The sequence below is a fragment of the Lacerta agilis genome, chromosome 9, assembly GCF_009819535.1.
Source record: "Lacerta agilis isolate rLacAgi1 chromosome 9, rLacAgi1.pri, whole genome shotgun sequence".
In the NCBI taxonomy this organism is placed as follows: domain Eukaryota; kingdom Metazoa; phylum Chordata; class Lepidosauria; order Squamata; family Lacertidae; genus Lacerta; species Lacerta agilis.
The window spans coordinates 73,059,733-73,087,701 of record NC_046320.1 but is presented as its reverse complement, the minus strand read 5'-3'; the positions used below and the strand labels follow the sequence as shown (position 1 = coordinate 73,087,701).

The following is a 27,969-nucleotide window of genomic DNA, read 5'->3' as shown; positions in this document are numbered from 1 at the left end:
TCAGAACAAACATCTGTTTGGTTTTTTCCGTGGATGAATGTTGGCTCCGATCGAGCGCTGAAGAGCAGCTTTTCACGGGGAAAGCTCTGGGGCAAAAAGGAAAAAATATAGTAACTACTCAGAAAAAGAGCTTCAAAGCACAGGCTATGCATGAAAGAGCAGAGAGAAGATGCGTGTGTCTCAGCCCTCAGTATAAAATGGCTGCGTGTCTTCCTAGGATGTCTGTGTGAGGCCTCCATCCTTCTGTGAGGTGCTCTCGTCTGTTGCCATCCATTTGGCCAGGCAGAGGTCACACCAGCCAAGTGTTCATTTTTTCGTGCAAGATTATGGTGGCCATTTCGGGTGCTGCTCTCTCTCACAACACTCTTGCCCTGGAAGAGTGCATATTGGGGGGTCAGAGCGCAGTGCGGGTCAAGCGACTTTCCGGAGCACATCTCAAAAGGCACGTGTCCCAGTTTTTGATCTGCAAAAGTTAGACTGCATGAGAGATGAGCCAGCTCAGCTTCAATCCTACGCCCTCCCCAAGTGTCCAGCAGACAACTCTGTCATTGGGTGTGCATGGAATCACAGAACAGCAGCCCCACATTAAAATATATGTGTCCCCCTCTTTGTCCCCGAAGCCACACTTCAAACATCACCAGCGTGGAGCTGATGGAAGCAAGGCCCAGAAACAAAGCTTGCAAAATGTCCTCTGCACTCCGGGCTTGCGTGAATTCAGGTTCAGCTCTAACACAGCTGCTTTCCAGACCCCATTCTCCAACCCACCCCCCGCAGCCCCAAGGTCAAAGCCGCCAGAGCTTCAGATCTGGGTTTGAAGAGGTGAGATCTGGGGAGGGAGAAAGCGCTCTGCTCAGCTTTATGCAGCCGTATAAACCCGAGGACACCCTCAGCTGGGATCACTTTGAGGGCACGAAGCTGCAGCAAAGTGAGCCAGCCCTTGGTGGCCCCTCAAAGCATCCCAGACTCCTTTGGTCTGGAAGAGGAGAAGACTGACAGGAGAGCCACCATCAGATATCTGGAGGGCTGTCACATGGAAGATGGAGTGAGCTTGTTTCCTGCTGCTCCAGAGGGCAGGATCCGAACCAACGGATTCAGTGCCAAGAAAGGGGATGCCAACTAAACATCAGGAAGAACTTTCAGATGGTCAGTGAAATGGACTCAGAAGCTGGCGGGCTCTCCTTCCTTGGAGGTTTCTATGCAGAGGTTTGGATGGCCATCTGTCATGGATGCTCTAGCAGAGATTCCTGCATTGGAGGGGATGGGAGCGGAGGACCCTTGGGTCCCTTCCACCTCCTACAATTCCACGATTCTATGATTACCCCCAAAGCAGATTCTCCTCCCTGCCCGTCACCAGTTTTGCTCCACCTTCAACAGGAACAGCTGGAGGCCTGGCTGGGCTCAACTGACACCAACTTCCCTTCCTTCCATCCATGCATTCACTCACCACGAGGCAGTGTTGTGTAGTGGTTAGAGGATAACGCCTAGATTGTTGGACTAGGAGACACCAGCTTTCCCTCGTCCATGAAGCTCACTATCCCTCTCAACCTAACCTACCTCACAGGGTTGTTGTGGGGATAATAATAATAATAATAATAATAATAATAATAATAATAATAATAATTTATACCCCCGCCCATCTGGATGGGTTTCCCCAGCTACTCTGGGCGGCTTCCAACAAAATATTAAAATACGGTAGTCCATTAAACATTAAAAGCTTCCCTAAACAGGGCTGCCCTCAGATGTCTTCTAAAAGTCTAGTATTTGTTTTTTCTCTTTGACATCTGGTGGGAGGGTGTTCCACAGGGCGGGTGCCACTACCGAGAAGGCCCTCTGCCTGGTTCTCTGTAACCTCGCTTCTCACAGGGTGGTAACTGCCAGAAGGCCGTTGGAGCTGGATCTCAGTGTCCGGGCTGAACGATGGGGGTGAAGACGCTCCTTCAGGTATACTGGACCAAGGCCGTTTAGGGCTTTCAAGGTCAGCACCAACACTTTGAATTGTGCTCGGAAACATACTGGGAGCCAATGTAGGTCTTTATGTGGTCTCAGCGGCTGCTCCCAGTCCCCAGTCTAGCTGCCGCATTCTGAATTAGTTGTAATTTCCAGGTGACCTTCAAAGGTAGCCCCATGTAGAGCGCATGGCAGTAGTCCAAGCGAGAGATAACCAGAGCATGCACCACTCTGTCGAGACAGGGATTAAAGGAGGATTTGCTGAGAAGCCTGCACCCTACATTGAGCTCCTTGGGAGAAATAATGCCATCAACACTAATACTAATCGCACTTAAATCACTATCTCAAGGCTATTTACACCTGAAATAATCCAAAGCAGTTAGTGAATCATTGCAACCCCTTCATGTCCTGCAATACCTATTGCCTTCTTTGTTTTTTGCTTTTTGCTTCGGTGGCCCCTGACACCCCCTTGGGGCCCAGGGGAGAGGAAGAACAGGGCAACCCTGCAAAACCTGCATTCCTCTGGGAATGCCGATTCCGGCTGCCAAGAGACTCTCCGTCAGGTCATGGCTTATATTGTGATAGCTCCGTCTGTGTGATAATGTCTCTCTCTGCTGGCCAAAACCTACAAATACAGGACTCTGCTGGCCCACACACAACCCTTGGAGACGACTGCATGGTCAAAAGTATGCCAAGGAAAAAGCAGGTGGGCAGGAGGAGAGAGAGTGGGCAAAACATGGTTTTTCCCATCTGGAACAGAATCCGGGCAACCTGTAAGTAGTAAGGTATTTAAGGAGGATATTGACAAGCCGGAAGGTGTGCAGAGGAGAGAGACCAAGGGGATCAAGGATCTGGAAACCAAGCCTGATGAGGAACGGTTGAAGGAGTCCGGGAAAGAGGAGGCTGAGAGAAGATAGGAGAGCCATTTTCAAATATCTAAAGGGCCATGGAAGAGGGAGCAAGCTTGCTTTCTCCGGCTCTGGGTGGTAGGGCTCAAACCCAAGAAATAAGATTCCGACTAAACAACAGAAATAAATTTCTGATGGTTAGAGCTGTTCAATAGTGGAATGGGCTCTTTTGGAAGGTGGTGGACTCTCCTTCCTGGGAGGTTGGATGGCCAACAATCATGGATGCTTTAGTTTGAGATTGCAGGGGGTTGGAGCAGATGACCCTTGGGGTCCCTTCCAACTCTACATTTCTATGATCCTATGAAAGATCTTAAGGTCCAAGACCAGAAGTTTGTTTACCAAGGTCCGGGAGACGGTAGGTCTGATCTCGGAAGATGATCCGGTCAGGTGTGTAGACAGGAGGCTTCCAGTTGCGTTGCAGAGCAAAGTGGTGGAGCAGCTGAGAAGGACGGAGTTGATCTCTCCATTGGTTGGGACCAGAACTAAGAGGAGTGAAAAGGAAAAAGAAAGCTTCATCCTGCCCTAATCCTCCAAGCTCAAGGCAGGTCAAGTTTGATGTGCCTTGTTGCACTTTTCCTGAGAGACGCTGCCCTGTTCCTGCACACCTCCCCTTTTATTGCAATGCGATATGTGCAGGAGAACTTCTCACTATTGTATGCTGTGCTCTGCGAGTGCCGCCTGTCGATCAGCTGGTGGTTTGCAAGAGTCTCACAAGCAGCTGATCGCTGGGGCTTTCCTTGCTCAGCGCATGGAGCTTTCCAAACCCTGAACATCAGCTGACGGCCATCGTGGGACAAGCCCAACACCCTGCGTTACATAGTGAGCGACCAGCTGCTTCGGGGCTCTGCAGGCCCCTCCAGAACCCGAGCCTTGGGTTCGATTCAGCTTCACCGCTCTTCCCGTTTAGTTCTCCAGCTCCACTGTCTCTCCAAACCCCCCGGAGGAAAAAGGACTTTCCTAGGCTGCTGCCGGAAATGCTTGAAGCCTTCTGCATGCAAGGCTTGCTCTCTACCCCAAAGTGATGTTTGGTCTCATTGCACTCTCCAGTCCTCTTTAGCTGTCATTCCTGCACATAGCTGTCAAGTTTCGGATTTGAAAATAAGGGATCAGCACCCTCACCTGTCCTGGGGCAGTCTACAGTTCTCGGGGACAGTCCACGCCGCGGTAATCCCCCCAGGCTACAAATTAATTTACACCGGGAAAGAGCTCCCCGGAAAGAGAAATCAGGGCAGAGAAAAGAAAGCACTTATTCGTGCAGCACACGGTTAGCCTCTGGAACTCCCTGCCACAGGGAGCAGCGATGGCCACCAACTTAGATGGCAAATTCATGCAGGAGGAGTGGACCACTGATGGCTTCTGGCCAGGTTGGCTCTGCTCTGCCTCCAGTTAGGGGCAGCAATGCTTAATCTGAGCACCTGTTGCCGAGAAACATTCGTCTATTTTATCTTCTTCTGTCTGTTTGTTATTAGGTATTTATATTCCACCTTTTTCTCCAAGGAGCTCCCTGGTCCCAGCCCTCATTTAATCCCCACAACAGCCCTGTGAGGTAGGCAGGCAAGCAGGGCTGAGAAATGCAGGGACCCAAGGAGTCCCCGGACTCCAACTCTCCTTCCCGGAAATAAGGGGAATTTAAGGGATATCAACAATAAGGGATAGCTGCGGAAAACGGCTTGGAATAAGGGAGTTTCCCGCAAAAAAGGGAGACTAGACAGCTATGTTCCTGCATTGCAGGGGGGCTGGACTAGAGGAACTTTGGGGTGCCCTCCAATTCAGCAATTCTACCGTTCGGCCTTCCATCACCCTCAGCTTTACAGGAGCCAGGCTGGATAAACGGGGGGGGGGGCTTGAGGCCACCCGGAGGCCCAGCTCTCTCCTGTGGATATTCCTGCGAACCCCCCCTCCCCAAAAGAGGGGCAAGATGCCCTGAGTTGTCTCGGTGTCCCCCAAGCACCCACATGCAGTAAGTCTGAGGCAGGCCGCAGCGGGACCCAAATCTGGAAAGGAACCGGTTCTCGAGGTCCAGGGTGGTTTCCCCGATTTTCTCGTCTTTGGACAAGAGGTCGTAGTCGTAGAGGGTGACCTTCAGATCTTTCTCCAGGGGCAGAATACACGTCAGCTCAAACATCCTACAGGGGGGAGGAAGGCTCCATGTTACTCAGGTGGGCCATGAATAATTGGGACAGGGTCACTTTTGCTATACTTGCTTAGCAATTTGTTCTGTGAACCGCCCTGAGACCCCCAAGTATAGGGCGGTATATAAATTCCAATAATAATGATAATAATAATAATAATTATATTGGTTCGTTGGTTACACACTGCATTATTGATTGATTTACACATTCAGCAGAGCATGGGACTCTTTTTCAAAAAAAATTAAATTTATTAAGACTCTTAATCTCAAGGTCATCTCTCTCTTTTTTTAGTTTTTTATTTACACTTTTCAAATTTGTACATTTCATCTGTTTTACAATCAATCTAACATTTCAAAGTTTGACTTCCTTCCCCCATCTTTCTGTGGTTCCTTAAATTTATTCTTTAAAACCTTCTGCATATCCAAGTTCATTTAACCTGCTCGTTTAATCAACTACTATGAATATATACTCTTATAAAACTGCAGGTTAGGACAATAACCCTGCTAATGTTTTTTATATGTTTACAATTTACCTGTCAATATTCAATAAACTACTTCCATTCTTTGTTACCTTGTTTCTTTTGGTAAGTTTCGCCATTTGTGCATAGCCCATATGTTTTTGTATCCATACTTAATCTCAGGGTCATCTCAGGCCCCACATTGAGGAAAAGATCCCTACATTGCAGGGGGTTGGTCTAGAGGACCCTGGGGGTCCCTTCCAACCTACAACTCTATGGTTCTATGGTTTATTCCTTTTCCCCCACGGAGCTCAACTTTTAGCTGATCCTCAAAAAAACCAGGGCTTTTAGAGGAGGAAAACCAGGGGGGGGGGAAGCTGGGTTTCCTCCTCTAAAAACGAGGTGCGCCCTATGGTCCGGTGCGCCCTATGGAGTGAAAAATACGGTAAGAGGCGTTAAAGAAGGAACCTTTCCCTCTTCCCTCCCACACCCCCCAGGTGTCTACATCTATGTCTGGCCTTGCAGTCAGCCCTTACTTTCCAAAGACGGGCTCCAGCGTGCAGGGCAGGTAATTGTCCTGGTCATTGATGGATTTCTTCCCCACAGATATCTTGACATAAGGGTCACACTGCGCAGGAGAAAAGAAAGGTGGTCAGTCAAGGTGGGCTCTCTGCAGGCCCAGGTAAGGTTACCTGGGCATGTCTAGCCAATGGAGAGATACAAACACAGGCAGGCGGGCTTCCCACTTCCTGCCGCCCAACGGAAGCCCTCCAAAGATACGTGCTTGTCGGCTGGTTCCGTAAAATTTGTACGACGTTTGACAGTAAAAGAACCTCAAAGCGCTTTACAAAAAAAGCAGGAAAAATCAATAATATTATTGCTTAAAACAATTAACAGCAATCGTTTAAAACAGGGGTCAGCAACCTTTTTCAGCCATGGGCCGGTCCACCGTCACTCAGACCATGTGGTGGGCCAGACTATATTTTTTGGGGGGGGGGGGGATGAACGAATTCCTATGCCCCACAAATAACCCAGAGATGCATTTTAAATAAAAGCACACATTCTACTCATGTAAAAACACGCAGATTCCTGGACCGTCTGCGGGTCAGACTGAGAAGGCGATTGGGCCAGATCCGGCCCACGGGCCTTAGGTTGCCTACCCCTGGTTTAAAACATTCAGAAAATCAACAGTAAATGGAAAACAGCTTAAAACACACACTGGCATTCTAGGAATTTTATTTATTTATCTACTGTTCTAAATTTATATACCACCCTTTGTAGATCTCAGGCCAGTTCACGACACAAGAATACAAGATGAAAACACAAAATGCACAATAAAACAAACCAATACCCCCCCCCACTTTCCCATTACATGGGAAATAGGTCTTCGGGAGATGTTTAAATACCGTGTATTTATATACCGTGTGTGTGTGTGTGTGTGTGTATGTGTGTGTGTGTGTGTGCAGGATTCTACCTTAGTTGTTTTTCCCCCTTGGGTGCCATTGTTGGTTTCCAGCTCCCATCATCCCAGCCGAGTAGTCCATGGTCAGGGATAATGGCAGCTGTAGCCCAAGAACAATCCTCTTTAAAACTAAAAACAAAAACTGCTAATAAAAAGTGGATGACAAGGAAAAGTTTTAAATATATATATATTGTTTTTTGTTAGGGCTGCCATACGTCTGGATTTCCCCGGACATTACCAGGATTTCAAAGACAGAAGCAACTTCGGGGGGGAGCAGATTTCTGGAAGGTGGCGGTTTCTCCTGGATCTTAGGCAGGTGAACAAAAAAAATGTGGGGTTTTTGGCGTTAATTTTTTTTAAAAAAAGTTTGGTGTTTACCTAAGAAACGATCTTCCTAAAGAAAGCTCAACAACTTTTGGGGTGTCCTGCTGGTTTTCCCTTGTTGAAAAATGGCAACCCTATTCTGGATAGCTATTGGGTTGCTGCTTTGATTCTTTCTAGGTTATTTTGTGGTTTTATATCTTGACTTTATTCCGTGAACCGCCCTGAGACCCCCCCCCCCTGGGTATCCTCCCTGCCTGCCCATCCTCTGCCAGGCTTACCTTTCCGTTTGAGTCCTTTGGCTGCAGATCAAAGGCCCGGATGATGTAAACGCGGACGAGGCATTCCTGGGGGCCTCTGGCTGGAAGCTGGTGGAACTGGCGAGGAGGCACTGCCACCGAGGGGTCATCCGGCAGAGGGTAGATCTTGAAGGCGCCCTGCGAGCCGAGGGAGGAGGGTCATGAGAGTCTCCCACTGACAACTCCCTGTTATGATCCGTCCCGGGGGGGGGGTGTGCAAGTTGTGAGACTGACCCCCAGGTAGGGACGAAGCCTGCGTGCCCTCCTGGCTACTCGAGTCCAGGGGCACATTGATAATATGCGATTGCTCTCCAGCGTGAAGAACAACACACACAAGCCGTTAAGGCTAAAAGCTACTTTATTGTAGATAAAATGCAGAGTATGTCTCTGCATGCCAGCTCAGATAGTCAGAGCTGAGCATAATACGTCCAGCATCTCTTGAGCCAGAACTGAAAGTAAAAGACAACAGTACAGTACAAAACATCACGTGTGTGTGGGAAAGCTGGTAGGACTGGTAGCTTTCCCACAGGATAAAAACAGACACAATAGTCATGTGAACCTCGCTGCTGAGGCGTTTGCAGCTCGGCTTGTAATAATATCACAACACTCCCTGCATCCTACAGCAGTGGCGGAGCTTCATGCTCCAGCACTGGGGGGCAGAGAACAGGTGGGGTGGGGCTGGCATGCGTCCCGAGCAGCCTGGCGCATGTCCCGGGGGTGTGGCAGCACCGGCGAGGGGGCAGCCACGATGGCAACCCACCGGGATCGCGCTGCCGGGGGCGGTGCGCTCCCCCCCCCGCGCCCTCTTCTTCCACCAGTGTCCTACAGCCAAGCTCAGCAGGGTCACAGCTTACAGAGTAGGACTGGGGGGGGGCTCACATTGTTAACCTGCCCATCTCTCGAGGGACGCAATGGACGTGACCCACAGGAAGAAAGGTGGGTCTGGCGAAGAGTCCGCCTAGGCCCTGAACAGGGGCAGACCTACATTTGGGGACCCCTGAAGCTTAAACTGTCATGGGGGGGCCCCTTTGCAACCAGCAACGAGGTGTGGGCATCCATGGTTATCTTCTTCCGTGGGGTTGTTCCACGGCGGGTGGCCACACCTTTGCAAGATCTCTGCTACGTTGGGATTGTTGAAATATATACAATGAAAAATTAATCCATTTGACTCAAATCAATGTGACTCTACTAGATGCCAAAAAATGGGGACTAAAGTCTCTTCTGGGGCCCCTCTGGGATTAGGGGCCCTGAATCTTAGTCTTCATTCGTTTCATAGCATAATGCTGGTGGTCAACAAAAGAGGTTTAAAGACTCTCTCAAGGCAAATCTTTTAAAAAAGTAGCGTAAACACCGACAACTGGGAAACACTGGTCTGCGAGCGCTCCAGTTGGAGAACAGCCTTTACCAAAGATGTCATGGGCTTTGAAGACACTCGAACTCAGGACGCAAGGGAGAAACGTGCTAAGAGGAAGGCACGCTTGGCAAATCCACACCATGATCAACTCCCGCCTGGAAACCTATGTCCCCACTGGAAGAACGTGTGGATCCAGAATTGGCCTCCACAGTCACTTACGGACTCACTGTTAAGACAGTGTTCGTGGAAGATAATCTTACTCAGCTATGAGGGATAGGAGGAGGAGGAGGAGGAGGAGAAGAAGAAGAAGAAGAAGAAGAAGAAGAAGAAGAAGAAGAAGAAGAGAAGAAGATCATCTGCCCCTGTCCCTGAAAAAACTTAGTGCCTGACTCCCTTCTTTTGTGCAAAACAAGTGATATTGCAGCAGAGGTTTTATACGGATTACACAGCAATGGTCTCTGAAAGAGGTTAGCAAACCTTGAATTCCCCCACGACGGTCGGGTCTTCATTGGAATCCTGAGTCTTGCCACGGTACAGCTTAAAGGTGTTGCAGAAATCCGAGAGACCCCCAAAGTCTGCTATGTTCTCCAACTCCGTTTCATAGACCTAAGGGAAGAAAAACGTGTGTTCAGTTTGTCCAGTTGGGAGGGGTCCCAAAGGACCAGGGATGCCGACTTGCCCCCCACTGCTTGCCTGTTGGTGGGGGGGGGGGGGCGGGGAGCGCAAGGGGTGATCTTCACCCTCCAAAAGTCCCAGCCCCACTCGGTGCGCCAGTGCTCGCCCAGGGGTGGTGGGGATAGCAGCCCCTTCAATATTTGGTAGCAGAAAAGCTCTGCTGGATGAAATATGAATTGCCTCTGGTCTATTTTTTGGGAATCCTGCAACGTGTTTAAGTTTTTACTCTGCCAACTATATGTTGGAGTTCTGGAATAATGTGAGTATAATTCATGACACTGCAATTTCATCCCCTAAGCAGCGGCCGCCCTCCTTCCCTTCCCAAGGAAGGTGTTCCTCCAACCAGTTACCTTTAGCGTGTCAAAACCCTTTTCCAGGTATGTGCCGCACTTTTCCCGGTCGCCCGTGGAAGCGTAGAACTTGCTCCACCAATCGATGAACTCTTCTTCCTGGGAGAGGAGAAGCATCACTTTGTATCAAGAAATCCCCACAGCGATCGGCACCACCTGAGTGGCTCTCGGTTTGCAGGGGGGTGCATGAAAAGGACGGGTCTCCGTCGAGAATGAACGGCGCAAGTCATTGTGGCAAAACACAACTCTCTTATTAGAAAAACCAGCGGGGGGAGGAGGGTCTCAGTGGCTTTGAAAAGCTGGAGCCGCAGCTCAGGGCTGCTTCCAGAATGCCATGGGTTCAATCCCTTAAGAAAAGCCCGCTGGATCAGACCATTCTCACAATGGCTAGCCGGATGCCCCAATGGAAAATTCACAAGCACAAGAGCAGATCTCCCCTCCTGCAGTTCCAGCAACTGGGATTCAGAAGCATTGCTGCTTCTAACTATGGTGAAAGAGCAAAACCACTCTGGCTAGTAAAGGTAAAGGGACCCCTGACCGTTAGGTCCAGTTGCGGATGACTCTGGGGTTGCGGCGCTCATCTCGCTTTATTGGCCGAGGGAGCCGGCGTACAGCTTCCGGGTCATGTGGCCAGCATGACTAAGCCGCTTCTGGCAAACCAGAGCAGTGCACGGAAATGCCGTTTACCTTCCCGTCAGAGTGGTACCTATTTATCTACTTGCACTTTGACGTGCTTTCAAACTGCTAGGTTAGCAAGAGCAGGGACTGAGCAATGGGAGCTCACCCCGTCGCGGGGATTCGAACCGCCGACCTTCTGATCGGCAAGCCCTAGGCTTTGTGGTTTAACCCACAGTGCCACCCGTGTCCCTCTGGCTTGTAGCCTCCTTCATTAATTTCCCCAATCCTCTTTTCAAGGCTTCTAAATTGACGGCTATCCCAGTCTCCTGTGGCAGGGAGTTCCATAGTTTAACTCGGTGCTGCTCGAAGAAGTCCTTTGTTTGTATCTGTCCTGAACCTTTCAACTTATCTAGTTAAGTACTGTAGGTAAAGAGGAAGCCGTTGGCCTAGCTCAGTAGAAGGCACACAGAAGGCTTCGTTTGAACTGGGGGGTTTTGTAAAGAAATGTTTGCTATTTTTTTTTTGTAATGGCTACAATTCTCAAGGTCAACTGGAGCCAAGATGAAGGAGCGATTGGTAATTCGCGAAACATCCTTAAGCAAATAAATATCTCATTTTGGAATTCCGCAAAATTCCATCACACTAACCTCACGGAGAAGCCGGAATAATCGGGGTTTATGGAGTTTGACTCCAAGCCAGCCAGCAAAGCGTCTTGAGAGTCCCTGTCTCAAAAAGGCATTGCGCTGGGACCCAGAATTTTCTCCCCCCCCCCACACACACACTTCCTCCCCTCGTAGGAATATTGCATAAATCTTCCTTTTCGGCCATCCTCTTGCACTGCCTTTGAAAAAGAAAAGGTTAGGGGGATCTGCATTCTAACCAAAATGCCTTTATTATGACATTCCACAGGTGCCGTGTTACAAAGAAAGCACTTTCAGTAATCTGACGATTTACCTCTGGTCTCCTCTGCAGCCCCAAGACCAAGAAAGGGGTTAGAGGTTTCTGCTGATGTTGGGGCTGAGGTTACTGAGAATAACATGTTTTTTGTGTGTTTTAGGGGGATGTTTCGGATGCATGTATTTTTTTTCCTTCCTTTTTCTTTTTTAAGCAAAACACCAGGAGATGCAGCTGGAATGTTAACTGGAAAGGACACTGGCTCCTCTGGCTGCGTCGAAACAGGAAAGCCATGCCTGGCAAGAAGGGCTAAGAGGCGAGCTAGATTAAGCATCTTGCGAGGGCCACAGAAGGCCCTGGGTTGACCCTGCATGGCAGCCACACACTGCCAGGCTGGGCGCAGATGCCACACGAATCACGCCCAGGAAGGAGACATCGCGCGGGAGACAGAGAGAGCTGGTGGCACGTTCCACAGAGCTTCTCCACTGGAAGTGACAGGAGCACCCGACTGCAGGGGCAGAGGAAGGGGGGTGCGGTGGGTGAGGGCTGCCCCGGGAATCACCACTGAGGGAGAGACGCGGTGGCTTCTGTGCGCGCAGGCTCCACGCTGCCCAAACGGTCCGCCTGCTCCCTCCCACCCCCACCCCACCCCCAGCTGTAGGTTGGCTGAGTGGGAGGAGGCAAGCAGACTCCGGAGGCCCCGTGGTGCACCCCACCCCTGGCCGCGCCACCCGCCGCTGCCCGATTGCACCCAAGGAAGGGAATGGGCGCCGTGACCTGCCTCTTCACCCTCACAAATGAAGCCTGGCTGGAAGAAGGCCCCCAAATCATGCAGAGATGCACCAAGGAGTCTCTTCTTCTGATGTGGGGCAACTGGGGATGTAGGGCTGGCACCAGCCTTGGGTTAAGGTTGCACTGATATTCATGCATCATGCATGTGCCCTGGTATCAAATCTGGGGGTTTCTGTCCTATGATCTGCAACAGAGAAACAAGGCGGTACTTGGGAGGGAGAGGTCACAAACTGAGCCAAGAAACACACAAAAAGCTCCTGCTGGAATGAACAGGGACTGTGCAAGAGTTCTCTTGAGCAGCTCATAAGAACATAAGAAGATCTTAGTGGATCAGGCCCATGGCCCATCCAGTCCAGCATCCGTGACCAACCAGATCCAGCAAAGGAGGCTTCGATCCCCCTCCTCTCCTGTGGTTTACAGCAACTGAGGTTTGGAAGCCTCCAGCTGTGGTCCTCATGGCTAGTAGCCATTGCGAGACCTCTCCTCCTCCGTGGATTGGTCTAATCCTCTTTGAAAGCCACCCACTGCCTCCTGTGGCAGGGAGTTCCAGGGTTTAACTACGTGCTGCGTGAAGAAGTCCTTTCTTTCCCCTGTCCTGAGACTCCCGGCACTGAGCTTCGTTGCACTGGTTCTAGCATTGGGAGAGAGGGAACGCAGCTTCCCTCTAGCCCCTTTCCTCCTGCTGTGCATCATTTTAGAAACCCCTGTCGGCTCATCCCCATTTCTGTGGGGTCTACGCAGGAGACCTTCCCAGTGAACTGGAGCCCCAGGAAGTGGGAGGTTCCTGGGAGGTCTTGGGCTTCTGCATGGCCTGGGCAAGCTGTTCCCTGCAAGGGTCAGGAGCCAGCCAGCCCCCCCCCCCCGGCCTGGGCCTGGCAAGCCAATGCTGAACTGGGTGTGGGGAGGCCCCGGCATGGCTGCGTTCATGGGAGGTGACCACAGGAATGCCCAGCTGGCATGCCATCCCTTCCGAGAGTCTCGGGGCTGGGTATCAACTGTCAGGTTCAGCTGGAGATATCCGATCCCAGTGGCTCTTCCAGGGAAGGGTAACCGGAGAGGCCATAAAATATGCACTACGATTTGAGACTCGCAAGCGCAGCAAATAACCAATTACCCCAAATAGTTTACAGATTTCGGCTCGCATGTTTTCTGGCTCGTGTTTCGCGTGCTAACTTGTCGCTTAATGGCTTATTTGTATTAGAGGCAGCAGAAGGCCTGGCTGGCTGGCTGGCTGGCTGCGAGGAGGCGACCCGACAGCTCTCCAAAGCGGTGGCTTCTCTTCAGCCGACGGGACGGAAGACCGCATCTCCTTCACGTGCTAATGTTGGCGATCCAACTTGATGTTGCGCTTTCTCCATCTACTTCCAATGCACTCGTGGCACATAGTAACTGAACGCTGGGATATTCAGGACAGAGAAAAGAACTTCTTCACGCAGCTTAAACTGTGGAACTCCCTCCCACAAGAGGCAGTGGTCTGGTCCACTTTACAAGAGGATCAGACAAATCCACAGAGGAGGAGAGGGCTATCAATGGCTCTCCTCTGACACCACAGTTGGAGGCAGCAATGCTTCTGAATCCCAGCTGCTGGAAACCACAGGAGAGCAGAGTTGCTCTTGGGTTTGGATCCTGCTTACAGGTTTCCCTTTGGGGCGTGTGGTTGGCCACTTTGAGAACAGGATGCTGGACTGCAGGGGCCATTGGCCTGAACCCAGCAGGCTTATCTTGTGTATTCATTTGTGGAATTTCTTAAGTTTAGCCATTTCCTCAAGTCCCCCAGATGTGCGTTGGAAACCCGTACAAATTGCGATGGCACAATTGCTTGTTTTGTGTGAATGGCCCCGTCTGAGGAATGCAGCTACATGGGTGTAAAGGGATCCGTCCGGCTCATTGCAGGCATTTATCTCTTCCCATCCATCCTGGGCACTGTGTGTGTGTGTGTGTGTGTGTGTGTGTGTGTTGCACTGATGCGCAGTGACCCGGCTTCCCCAGGGAGCATCTCCGTGCGACTTTCCGGCATGTGCTGTGCAAGTTAATTTGCAAACGGGGAGGTGAGCACTGAAACCAAATGCCATGTCATATCTCAAGTACACAGTGTTGCTTTTACATTTGTTTGCTAAGCAAATGAAACAGCGGAGATAAGGCTGCACATCTCTTACCAAGAATTGTTTTGTAATGGTAGCTGCTGAACCAAGATTAGGCTGAACCGGACATTGTTAGAGCCGGGCCGGCAGATTAAGGCAGCTGCCAAGCCATCCCAGCATCCTGTTCTCACAGAGGGCAGCCAGGGGAAAGTCTACAGGCAGGAGCTGGGGGCTCTCCCCACCTGACTCTGCACTGGGTTCCTCAGGATTAGTCCCTCGGGTAATGGCAGAAGCTGAATCAGGCCCCTCTCCAGGTCTGAGACATCAACGTTCCCCCAAACCCTAAACCCTCCCAGCTATAGCCAACAACTCCATTGCTGCAGCTAGAAACCCTCTTTTCGCCGTGCAAAAAAGTTCTCCATTCTAATCGAGACAACCGTTCCTAAGTCATCAGCAGCTCTTTCAAAAGCGAGCTTCGTTATGTTTAACAACCTCTGGGTCCCCTGTGTGTGCATGGCAGTTATTGCATGCTGATGATACTTTTGCTGCCTTTATTTTAATTTAATGGCTTGCAGGGGTTTTTTTCTGTTGGGGTTTGCTGACGTTTAATTCGGCTCAGATGAAAAGCCCCATTCCCCCTCGCTTGAAAGACAAGGGGGAGCTAATTCGGCAGGGCTTGAAAAGTTCTCTTTCCAATCTCTAAAGCTTGCCAAAGCCCCCAGAAGACTATATGAGAAAAGGCCTCCCTGACTTTAGGACCTATGACTCCCATCAGGCCCAGCCAGTCTGCCCCATCTGGAGGGGTTGTCAAAGGCTAGTCTGGAATAATAACTGGGATTTGCTAGGACGTCGTTTTCGCAGCGGAGGTCAAAGATGCAATTTTCAGGACTGCTCTTTCCGTTTAGTGGATAGCTCAGGCCCTGCTGGGCACCTAGCATTTCCCAAGAGTAAAGGCTGTGGAAGAAAATCCCCTTTGGGGGTTTGATACAGAGGCTCAGCCCAGATTCCCCATTAGTCAGACTTTGAATTCAGTATTAAATTACCAGAGTCCAAAAGAGTCTGTCCATTAACACATTTCCCATATAGAAAGTAGCTCTTCATCCAACTGTGTTCTTAAAAACACTTACTCAATCCCCCTTTTTTTTTACTGTATATGCAGAGCCTTCCTTGTATCTTATCTGGAGCTGTGGCCCCAGTCTATCATTCGGTTAGGTTCCTCTTAAACTGGTTCTTGTCAGTTTTATGGTCCCTCCACGCTCTTGAGTGCAGCCTCACAGATGAGGGGTTTTGCAGACTCTCAACTTCCAGGCCTTGCAGATACAGCGACTGGGGGCTACACAGGAACAATTTCTATGTTCTTCATGCACTCCCAAATTCTCAAATCCCCCCCAAACATCACTTGAGGGATGTGTGGAAGGAAAGGGAGTCCCTGAGGCCACGTCAAGGCATCCAGCTAGTCCAACTTCATGACCCAGTAACTTGCACCCAGCAAGGAATCCTGGGCTTTGCCTCAACCGAATAACCCAATTTTGCGGTTCCAATTTTCTATTTTTTCCTTTAATATCAGGACAAATTTTGCAGGCATAAATAGAAGGCTGGGGTTTTCTCATCTTTCTGTGTAACCTGAGAAAACGCCAATCCGACACTCCCAGCCTCCAATTTGTGGTGATTTCCACCACCATTAAAAGAGAAAGAAAAGAAAACCCCGGTGTTATGTACTGAGTCTCCGAGTATCTTTCACCCGGGTTTGCAAAACAAGGAATAAAGCCGCCGAACCCAAGTAATTAGGTGAGAAATGAAGCCATACATACATGGAGGTCGGCCCGAGAAGTTTGCGCGTTAATGAAAGCTGAGCTGGTCATGCCGTCCTCAGGCTACAAATTAAAAGCTTTGATTAGTGGTGGAGTTAGACGAGCACAAATCCAACACACAATGGCAGAAGCAAGGGTTGGTTTTTGCAAAACACAAATAAGGCCTAGAAATAGAACCTCGCTTATCCAAACGAGCGCATGGGAAAGACCCTGAGTCCAAATAACTGGATCTCCAATAACCCAAGGACAAGGGAGGTGTGAGAAAAAAATCCACGCTGACTGGTTTTGTGGATACAGCAGCTGCCTTTGCACATAATGTTTAGCCAAGCCACGGTTATGATGACATACGAACATACAGAGAGCCTGCAGGATCAGGCCAATGGCCCATCTAGTGAAGGACTCAGGCACAAGAGCAGCAACTCTCCCCATCCACAGTGCTATTTTTCTAGAAAAAGAGGTGCCAGAACTCACCATGTGAGTTGTTCTCTGATATTGGCATTGACACCCTCCTGAGAGGTGCTGAAAAAAAGCCCTGGACATTCCTATGTTCATCGGAGAAATGTTGGTGGATATGATCTTACCGCCTCACCCAGAACCCCAAAAAACCCCTCAGAAGCCCATGAGATGATCCGAGAGAGAGATGGCCAGAAGGGAACATTTTCCTCCAGACCCGTGCACCACTCCAGTGCCCATCACCAGGGCAGTTTTTGTAGGTGCCAGAGAGCCCTGCTCACCTGAGGTTTGGTGCTCCCAGTTGCATCTCAACTCTGGAATCCCAGACATGAGCTTCTCATTTTATTTGCAAGGAAACCTCTCCTACCTAAGCTCTGAACTCTCTCTTCCCTCTCCGTCTCCTGGCAAACGATCGCCTGGTGGGGAGAGGGGCCTGCACATGGATCTTGCGGCGCCAGTGGTGACAGGGTGTGGCAAACCCAAGTCCCTGTTTGCCCCTGACTCTGTGCCACATCTAAGCGGGATAAATCTTTGGCAATTTAAGCAGCAGCAGAAGGCCAGGGCCTTCAGCAGCACGCAACCAAAGAGCCCCTCTGGGCGGCTCCGAGTGAATTTAATTTGGAGCAGGCTTAAGGACAGGCAGCTGGATGGAGCAATGGCAGGAGCAGCAGCAAACATCCTGGAGGTGGAATGCCACCCTGACGATGCAGAAATGCCAAATCTGTGCCAAAGCTATATGCGGGGGCAGACCTGGGTAATATGGTGCCCTGTGAGAGGCCAACATTTGATGCCCCCAACCCTTGAGTCACCTTTCCAAAGACAAGTAAGTGAGGTGCCAGGCTTTGGGAATAAGGCATAGGGGCTCTGGTAGGGCACCAGAGCCCTCCCACCCTGGAGCATAGGAAGGGAGGGCCCTAGGGGCACAATTTTGAGGGGGTGCGAATCAGGTGCTATACTCAGGTGCCAGCTTCCGTGGGGATCCCCATCCTGCCCAGGTGTGTCCTGGTGGACCCTGTCCCCGGCTCCCTGCCCTTCCCTACCTGCCACTGGGTTCTTCCTGCCTAAGCGTACAACCTGACATTTGTCACTATTGAGATTCATTTTATTAGCTTGTGCCCAGTTCTCCAATCTATTAAGGTATTTTGAATCCCGATTTTGTCTTCTGTGCCACTAGCTACCCCTCCCAGTTTGGTGTCATCTGCCAATCTGATGAGTATCCCCTCAATTCCTTCACCCAAGTCGTTTATAAAGACGTTGAACAGCAACCTGCCCAGGACAGAACCCTGCAGCGCCATCACTTTTTTCCAGGATGATGAGGAACCATTAACAAGTCCTCTTTGGGTTCGGTCAGTCAACCAGCTACAAATCCACCTAACAGTTACCTCGTTCATCCCACATTTTACCAACTTCCTCGCTTGACTATCATGAGGGACTTTGTCAAAAGCCTTTCTCAAATCAAGATACACTATGTCCACAGCATTCCCCTGGTCTACTGCTTGTAACTCCAGGTAAGGTTGTGCAAAAACCCATCTGAAACACTGCAGAGTCAGTGCAGGGAATATGGAACAAGGCAGGTCAGTGTTCCAATTCAGAAGAAGATTCCTATGAGCCTAACATGGAGCCATATGGCTGACAGGAAACCAAAACACCACCTGAAGTCTGTCTAAACCTCTGCCCTGATACAAAGTGATACACAAGAACTGATACACAAGAACAGCCTCAGATTGAAGTCCACCTGGCCCAGCCTTCTGTTATCCCAGTGGCCAACCAGCTGCCCATGGAAGCCCACCAACAGTACCCCATTGCAACAGCATAGCCTCATCCTCCATTAACGTGTCTGATCATCTTTGAAAGCCTATCTAAGTTGGTGACCATCACAGACTCTTCTGGAAGCAATTCCAATAGTTGCGCTACACACTGAGGATTCCAATTGCCAGAAAGGAAATGGCAACTAAATTTTAAGAAGCCCTTTCTGAAGATGAGAGCCACCTGGAAGTGGAACGGTCTCCCTCAGAAGGTGGTGGGCTCTCCTTCTTTGGAGGTTTCAAAGCAGAGGTTGGGTGGCCACCTGACAGGGATGCTTCAGCTGTGATTCTGCATTGCAGGGGTTTGGACTAGAGAACCCTTGGGGCCCCTCCCAACCCTACAATTCTAAGTCCTTCCTTTCGCATCTCCTGAATCTTCTGGCATTCAAAAGCGACACGGCAGAAAACTCCTAGAAAACTGCTTATTGGAAAGAGAACTGGGTTGTGACTTTCCACAGAAGGATCTGATCAGCCTCCACTTAAGCCTCGTAGGTTATGGTCCTCTTAACGGAGACTGGGGGGGTGGGGAAGAGGCCACTTCAAAGGAAGCCACAGTGGAGTCCCAAGAGGCTTGCCAGACCCCAGTCGCTCGCCATCTTCTCAGCTATAATACCGGGCAGAACCCCAGAGGAATGCGGGAGGTGACCCCTCCCCTTCTAAGTAAAAGGGCGTCAGTTGCACACACACACACACCCTTCTGGCTGCCTGATGAAAGGGCTGCTGAAGGAGGGGAGCAGGGATGAAGTCATAGGCAATTTCCACGTAATAAAGGCCACGTTAGCAGCTTCCATGTGCTGGGATATGGCATTGCATGTGGAGAGCTGCTTAGGCAGAGCTCAGCTTGAATGACTCTCTCCCCATCCACCAGATGGAACCAATCTGGTCCAGGAGAGACCATGATTTGCCCCAGAAGTGAAGGCCATGACATCACAAAAACTGGATGCGTTTGTTTGTTTGTTTGTTTGTTTGTTTGTTTGAAGTGCTGGTCTTTGACGCCTAAAAGGTCCAGGTCTAGGGCATCTCAGGGCTGCCTCTGTCACCTCACCCTCTTCCTTCCTTATTTCCCAACTCTGCCTTTGACCTGGTCATTTTCTTCTCTGCTTCCATTTCCTGAGTCGTGTTGCTGTGCACTTGCTGACCGCCCAAGAACCCTCACATCAACGCGTTCTTCAGAGTGAGCCCCTCAACACAGCAGACCTTCCTCAACAATGGGAGGCATCCCGATGCATCATCTGAGGCAGCCTGCCAGGCACTGGTTATGCCCATCTCTGGCCCCACAGGGCAAGGCAGCACCATGGAGAGCTCCTGATCAGCAACCTGCTCTGAGAAGGATTGGAGGTGGCCTTTTCAGCTTCTGCTTCCAGTCCCTCTCTCTAAGGCTCCCTAAGAACAGAGCCTGCTGGACAAGGTCAATGGCCCACCCAGCCTGGAATCCTTTTCTAGTATTATGAAAGGGGGGGGAGCTTTTCTTGAAGCACTTTCTTCATGACATGCCCCACTTTTGAAGGAACGGAGCCTCTTAAAGGCCATGTGCCTGACCTTCTGCACCCGCTAGCCTCCAATCTGGTGCACTCCCTGTGCCATTGCACCAGGAGGTAGCTTAGGGGTCCAGGAGAAGACACCCATGTTGGTCCCAGCTGAAGCTTTATGGACCACATGCTGTTGAATTTGTTCCAGGGGATGCCCATCAGCGCTTGATTTAGTGGGGCTCCTGGTCACCAGCATCAGACTCAGAGTCAGGAATCCCATCTCACTTCTTAGAATCATACAATTGTAGCATTGGAAGGGGTCACCAAGGGCCATCTAGTCCAACGGCCGGCAATGCAGGAATCTCAACTGAAGCTTCCATGACAGGTGGCCATCCAACCTCTGCTTAGAAACCTCCAAGGAAGGAGAGTCCATTGCCTTCCAAGGGAGTCCATACCCGCCTCAAGCAGCTCTTGCCAGCAGAAGGCTCATCCTAATGTTTAGCCAGATGACTCTGCAGCCTCTCTGACTCTTTGTCTTGAGCGCTGCTGGACTCCGGGGTCACGACAGGCAAGGAACCGACGCAAGCTGTCCCTGACTGGGGTGATGAGAGAAAGGGAACGGGGCTTCCTGTTGCTGATGTTGTGTCCAGCTAAAAGGGAAGGAGGAGCTCTTGGAGAGACCTGGCATGAAGAGGAGTTTCCTGACAAGATGTGAGTGTTCCCAGGAACTCTGACAACGGCGTGAGGTATCTGCACTCCGAAAGAAGCACTTGGAGACCCTGATCCTTGACCTCTTCCTGACTGTCCTGGGACAGGAACATCCTGTCCTGAGCAGTGTTCAAAGCCACTCCTAACTGATCCAGCATCTGAAGATATTCCGGGGTCCTCTCATCCCCATTCACAATTAAGAAACCTATATTGAGGCAAGCAAGAGTGCTCTGGAGATTGGACAGGGCTTGCTTGGATGAAGGTGGCCTCACCTAGAGGTTGTCCAGACTAGAAGTGCCAGCAATGCCCTCTGGGTGCCCAGCTGAGGCACGAGGGTGGTCCAGACCTTGATAAAGACTCTGAGGAAAGGCATAAGGAGGAAGAGTAAGCTGGAGTCACAGGAAGACAGTGACTGGCTCCAGGTCACCCATTGCTGATTCGAACCTCGGTCTCCCAGGTTCTAGTCTCTCTAACCACTATACCACACTGGCTCAATTCAATTCCTGGCATCTCCAGGTAGGTCGGCATTTCCCTAGGAAAGAGACTCTGCCTGTTGAACTCAGCCATTATGGTAGCCTCCTATATCATTTGGGAAGAGGACAACGAGAAAAGGAAGGGTGGGGGACTTGGGTTCCCCCCTCATGGGAAGCCCCTGAATCTTCACTTCTCCCTGAATCAGGGAGGTCAGTTTTGACCCAAGAGGAGGAACGAACAGGAGAAGCCATCCCAGCTGATGGGCCACCCTGGTCCCTTATCAGGCCAGGGGATACTGTACGTGCCCAGCAGAGTCCTCAATCTTGTAAGTTAACAACTGGAAATGCCTTAAAGGCTTTCCCTTCGCATTTAATTCTAGGGGCCCAATGTCTTTCCCCCACATCTCTGTGGGGTTTTTTATGTCCAATATTTTATGGCTGTGTGTGCTTAACCTGCTTCCCTCACTAATCCTAGAATCTCCTTACTTGCCCATCAGCGTTCATAGTCCTTATTTGCTCAAGGCAGCACACCTGGTCCTTCCCTCATAATTTTCATTTTTAAAATCATGAAAATCCACACAACAACCCTGTGACGTAGGGTGGGCTGAGAGAGGGAGGTTGGCACCCAAGGGCTCTCACTGAGCTTGACTCACCCCGGCAGACTTTTCACTCGTGGGCAACACCAACACGTTTCCATCGGGATCTAGCCATGCCCACACCCTGAATCAGAAGTCTCCTCAGACGATGGGTAGCAGGGGAACAGGACCTCAACCTCCACTGCTCCCGGTCAGCAACATTTTAGGGGTTGCTGCTGTTTCATTTGATGAAAAATGTGGTTTGGGTGCTCTGGGTCCAAGCATCCCATCGCAGTTCCAGCTTTTATTCTGAGCTAGAAACAGGAAAAGTTAGCCTTAAATTTTCCCTTTCTTACAGAGTGATTACCTGGACTGGAATGAGAGGTTCTTTGTCATCAATATCAATGAGGACATCATCCCTTGGAGTGAGGCTCACGTCATCTGAAATACAAAATAAATGAGATTTGCGGGACTGGAATCGTGTGCAAATCACAACCAGCTCATTCCCCTCTTTCCCAGTTCAAGAGACTCTTTTAAGGACATAAGAACCTCAGAAGAGCCTGCAGGATCAGGCCAATGGCTCGTCTAGCCCAGCATCCTGTCCTCACAGTGGCCAACTAGATGCCCAAATAGGAAACCAGTAAGCAAGATTCGAGCACAAGAGCTACTCTCCCCTCCTGTGGCTTCCAGCAACTGGGATGCAGAAGCATCGCTGCTTCCGACTGTGGTAGCAGAGCAGACCCATCCTGGCTAGGAGCCATCCATTCTCCTCTCCTCCTCCAGGAATTGGTCCAATCCTCTTCTAAAGCCGCCCAGGTGAGTTTTCTGTACGTTTGTCAAAACAGCCTTGGAAGTCTTCTCCAGCAAGAACTTCAGCCGTACGTTGCTTAATTCACAAGGTGGGTTCACGGTGGGTGGATCCACCAGAAAAAGGCAGCTTTCATCACCCCATAAAGACCTTGTCCCGGGATTCAAGAAGACCTCTTGGTGACAACTAAAAGGTTGCTGGGTGGGAGGGGAGGAGGACTTCATCAGTGGGAGAGCACTTGTGTTGTGGTGCAGAAGGTGCCATGTTCAATGCCTGGCAATATCTCTAGGTAGTACTGGGAAAGACCTCTGCTTGAAGTCCTGGGGAACCACTGTCAGGGTAGACAACACTGAGTGTCAGGGACTGGACATCAGAGGAGGAATGGTGGAGACCACCTCCTCCTCTTCCTGAACCTTCCTGAGAAGAGGAGGGCAGTATAGATTTACGACGGTGGTTTGCAGAAGGTCATGACTCTGAGACAGAAGAGGGACAAAACTGGGAGATAATGGAAGAAGAAAGGGGGGAAGCAGCAGGGCCGGGACAGAGGACGGACACATTATCTTTAGAAAGCATTCCAGACCCTGCCCCCATCCTAGGACCCGGAGGACAGTGAAAGTGGTAGAACAGAAAGTGAATAGGTAAAAGACTTTGCACAGCCACTGTATCTTAAAGGGGTGGAGATTCTGACAACTGAGGGCAAAAGTGGGGGGGGGAGAGATTATTCAGAGCAACACCATGAACCAAGAGACGACATGCTACGTCTCTCTGTGTAAATAAAGGGGGGGGAGCAGGTTCCCTGAAGCCTCAACACTGAGCTAGATGGACCAGTGGTCTGACAGTATAAGGCAGCTTCCTATGACCCCAACACACAGAGAATCATAGAAGGGACCCCAAGGGTCATCTAGTCCAACCCCCTGCGATGCAGGGATCTCAACTAAAGCATCCATGGCATATGTATGTCCAGTCAAGGAAACTGTCTGAATAATTCGTTTATTTAGATTTATTCCTTGTATTTCTTTCCCGCCGTTTTTCTCCATGTTTCTCCTCCGCCTCCACTTTTAATCCTCACAACAACCCCGTGAGGTCGGTTAGGCTGAGAGAGGCAGTTTGACCAGCCCAGTGAGCTTGATGGCTGAGTGAGGATGGGAACCCGGGTGTCTCCCAGGTCCTGGCCCGACACTCTAACCACAAGGCTTCCCAGAAATGCCAGCCTGACCTTCCCCGGCTTGCCATACCTGCATGCATTTCAGGGAACACGATTTCCTCCTTGTAGGGATCGCAGAAAAATGCTTCCAGAGAGCGGATGGTGCACTGCCCCACTACCGGCTTCCGGCCAAAGGGCCTGTTGTCAATCACTTTGATGATGATGGGGGGACAGTACAGATCTTCCCTTGGCAAGTTCTGAAACAAGAAGCAGAATTAGCACAGCAAGGAAAAGAAAGAGAGGGAAGAAGTGGAGGAGAAAGATGGAGGGTGGGCCTCTTTCCATTGGGCATATGTTAAGCATTATTGTTGTATTGCACACTGAAATGGAGAATGCCTGTCAGGATTCGGAAGAGCGACTTCCTCCGTCCCTTTGGCTGTGGATAAGCAGAACAAAGCAAAAATAGTCTCTTACCATTTAAAGAGATGCTTAATGATCACAGCGAAAGAGTAAAAAGTCCATCTCGGAATGCAGGTGCTCCCACTTCCTCCCGGTCACTTCTGCTGCTTGTATTCTGACTTTTAACCAAAGTGCTTTTGTATAGCCAACTTATCGGCGCTACGTGACCTTGCACTGATAGGCTGGACACTTTCGAACAAGAGAGAGTCTGTTAACTCTCTCTCTACTAGTTCTTCTCCTCCTAGCTGTTCACCCCCCAGTTCTTCCCAACTTTTGTCTTCAGAACTATGCCACTCTGCAAACCACTGTTCCAAATCTATACCGCTCCTGGGCAGCTTCAGGATCCTGGTCGGGAGCAGGGGGAGGGGGAGGCTCCCACCATTCCTCATCAGAGCTGTACTCCTCAGCCTGGTCTCTGACAATGCCTTAGGTATATTGCTGAAAGGGTTTAACATTGGAAATTTCCTTTGAAGCACTCTGGAGCTCTCTGAGCTCTAACCAGTTAACTACTGCTGTTCTCTGCTCACTTACACAAGAGTGTCTAACCTTAGATTACATGATCAAGGTATTCAATTGCAAATCACCATTTTGAAAGGGAGGTGCCTTTGTCTTTTGTTCCCAGGCACAGTTTACTTGGGTTGTGTCAATAAGCGCCCCCAGGGCCTGCATAGCCTTAGGCTGGATGCAACCTATGGCCGAGACAGAGCTTTGGTTTTTGCTCTGATCTTAATTATTTTATATAGTTAAGAAGAAGAACCTATGCTTGGATAAGCATAAGCCTTTTGAAAATACTTGGATGTATCATAGATTCATTTGTACCTCTTTTGAAGGAGTTCTGGTTGGTAAAGCTTTGGAGCATATTTATGCGTCTGGAGCAATTTTATTCCAAAAGGAGTCAGCTTTTATGCATCCTATTACTCCAAGCAGTGCAATGTTATTATCTACAATACCATAAAGATGGAAGAGGAGGTTCGACTAGATGATTCTCAGGGTCCCTTCCGACTCTTTGATTGTACGATTCAAAGAGCAAGGTGTGATGGGCATGCAGAGCCAAGACGAAGCAGAAACGACGGCCTCTCACCACTTCCATGAAGAGGACAGAGATATCAAAGTTGGGGTTCTTCTTGAGATTCTTGATGACGCACGACTGAACCATCTGCCCTCCGCACTCCACCAGGAGACTGGGAGACGTCACACTGGCCAGCTGGTAGCTTTTCAGATTCCGGAGCCCCCAGGCCAATATCTAAAGTCAGGAAGGACAAAAGGAAAGGAAAGCTGTTAGAAGAGAGAAGCAGCCATTGAGAAAAGGAGAAACTCTTTGACGTGGCACCCCAATGTGGCCAAATCAATTTATTGCATTCACGTCCCACCATTTTCTCCAAGGATCTCAAGGTGGCGGGATGGTTCTCCCTTCTACTCATTTAATCTACCCACAACCACCCTGCGAGGTAGGCTGAGAAGCAGTGACCGGCCCAAAGTGATGGAGTCAGCTTCATGGCCAAGTAGGGATTGGAATCCAGGTCTGACCCTCTCACCACTGCATCCCACTGGCTCGCGACACAATCCCTCTGGTCCAGGTTGTTAGGGAAGGGCCATAGCTCAGCGGGAGAGCACCTGTTTTTCACGTGGAAGTTCCCAGGTTCAAATTCCCAACAGCAGCTCCAGGGAGAGCTGGGAGTGTCCCCCAGAGAGCTGCTGTCGGTCCATGAGAACCAAGCTAAGCTGGGCTAACGAATGGCCTGGCTTGGAATAAAGCAGAACCCCATATTGTGGGGGCAGGAGACCCCTCCAAGCAAAGAGGGGAAAGGGGTTAAACGTCTCAGTAAGGGGAACATGGCTGTTAGACACCAACCCCCGAAAAATCGACATCGTATTGTCAGAACCGATGCATTGCGCTTGATCATATCAAATGAAAGTTCCTCTCTCCTGGAGGATTGTTCGTGGCCCCCCAGGCGCGGCTCACGTGGCCTCCGGCACCCACCTCAATGGCTGTACGCTGAAGGACGGGCTTGATCCCCTGAGGGACCATGAAGATGTTGGGCTCTCTCTGGGGTGGAGGGTACGGCAGGTCCGAATCTTCAGACTGGAACAGAAAGGGAAAGAAGTCAGGTAAAATCCGTAATGATACACTGGGGTAGGGATTTGGGGCACAATATTCAACTTGTAGATTGGGAAAGGTTATGGAACACCAATTTGAAATTCACGGCATGTTGTACGCTGAAAGAAAACTATACGAAAATGATGTACAGGTGGTATCTGACTCTACTGGCAGTGTAAAGAAAAAGAAGGTTTGTGGTGGTGGTGTAAAGTAATAAAAGCATTCTGGGAAATGATATATAATGAAATGAAAAAAATGTTTAAAATAACTTTTATTTAAAAACCAGAAGCTTTTTTATTAGGAATTGTAGGTGCCGATATTCCAAAGGATCAGAAAAGGCTTTTTATGTATGCAACAACAGCTGCGCAGATGTTACTAGCCCAGAGGTGGAAAGAAGATAAAGTCCTGTCTAGAGAGGAATAGCAAACCAAGCCAGAAGACTACTGTAAGCAGATGAAAACATTAGCAGGATTTTAATGTAACTAGTATTATGGGCAATATGGACAGATTTAAAATATGGATTATGAAATAACATGCAGTTGACAATGTTGACAATAAGACTGAACGGGGGATGGAGGGAAGTCTAGAGATTCAGAGAAATCTCTAAACGTTGATACTTATTTGGTATTGTTATAACTTTACGCTTGTAAAATCAAATAAAAATTATTTTCACAAAAAGAGAGGAAGGAAGAGGAGGAGGACGAGGAGGAGCCATTCGGCTTCCTTCGCGCAGCAAGGAAACACAACCAGCACACAAGGATTTCAATTGGGAGCTGGGTCCCGCATTGCAGAGGGTTGGGCTGGATGGCCTTTGGGGACCCCATCCAATGTTGCAATTCTATGAATATATTTGAATATAGGGTGAAGGCAGAGCAGGAAGAATATTTGAACTCATCAGAGTTCCAGAGTCTTCCTGCTCTGCTTTCATCCTAGTTTTCCAGCAAGAAAAGTTCCCAAGGTTCATCCTGACTGTGATCTTTTCTAGTCTGAGAATCACTGGAGGAAAAGGAAAACCCTCGAGGTTTGGGGGGGGGGAACCAGGCGCCCCCCGAACCAAAGGCAGCAGTTGGAAGCAATTTAGGAGCCAGTCACTCTTTCCAGGCTAAAGTATTATTGCATTAAATTAAGGAGGCAGATACATTTCAAACATCGGATCAGGCCGCATTTATTTATAGATCCCTATATGTGCGCATTAATAAGGCTACGGAGAGGGATGCCGGGCGGTGGCCTGCCAGAGGCGCTCCGACGTCGGCTGGCAATTTTCCTCGGCGGTTGCCAGGAGCTGCCAAATCAAAACAGCTTGTCGGGATCCGTGGATCTGCCAGGTCCCCTCAGGGGGAAATTGGAGCCACGGGTGTCTCTCCTGGTGGGGAGCCCCCACCCGCCACCAGAAGCAAACCGGGAGGGTTTAGGGGGTGGGGTGGGTAGCAGGGACCCTGTCTTCTCCAAGCCAGGCTACCGTTCTGCCAACGGCTGCAAGCCTGGCAGTGCCACTGTTCAAAGGCGGGCATGAGCTAATGCCATCAGCTGGGCGGCTGTGATGCGATCTGGGTGGGGCTGCCCTTGGCCCTGGGGCAGAAGCCAGGTCACGGGATGGGAGCATCTGGCCGAGAACCTGTGGCGCCATTCTTAGCTGCCACTGGCTACTCACTTACTCCCAAGTCAGGGTCAAGGTCCTTGCTTTGCCTGAGCCCTAATATCCCAGCTCGATCCCCAATATCTTCTCCAGGAGCGCCATTGGCTGTTCCTCGAGTTGGTGAGGCTAATTTGACCACAACAAGAAGCCAAACCTTTAGTGTCATCGGCCTGGTCCTGTGGAACTCTCTGCCACTGGAGATTCAGCAGGCGCCTTCTCTTTCGACTTCTATTTGCCTGC

The 27,969-nt window shown here is 50.1% G+C and overlaps 1 protein-coding gene across 1 annotated transcript in view; it reads right to left on the bottom strand.

Moving 5' to 3' along the window:
- The window catches only part of DYSF (dysferlin), a 157,673-nt gene that overhangs the window by 27,405 nt on the left and 102,299 nt on the right, over positions 1–27,969 (bottom strand). The window contains 11 exon segments of the mRNA XM_033159603.1: positions 3,195–3,337; positions 4,811–4,981; positions 5,981–6,072; positions 7,509–7,664; positions 9,358–9,486; positions 9,906–10,004; positions 16,102–16,164; positions 21,952–22,025; positions 23,628–23,793; positions 25,077–25,238; positions 25,977–26,078. Of these exon segments, the coding sequence (XP_033015494.1) occupies positions 3,195–3,337; positions 4,811–4,981; positions 5,981–6,072; positions 7,509–7,664; positions 9,358–9,486; positions 9,906–10,004; positions 16,102–16,164; positions 21,952–22,025; positions 23,628–23,793; positions 25,077–25,238; positions 25,977–26,078 (1,357 nt within the window).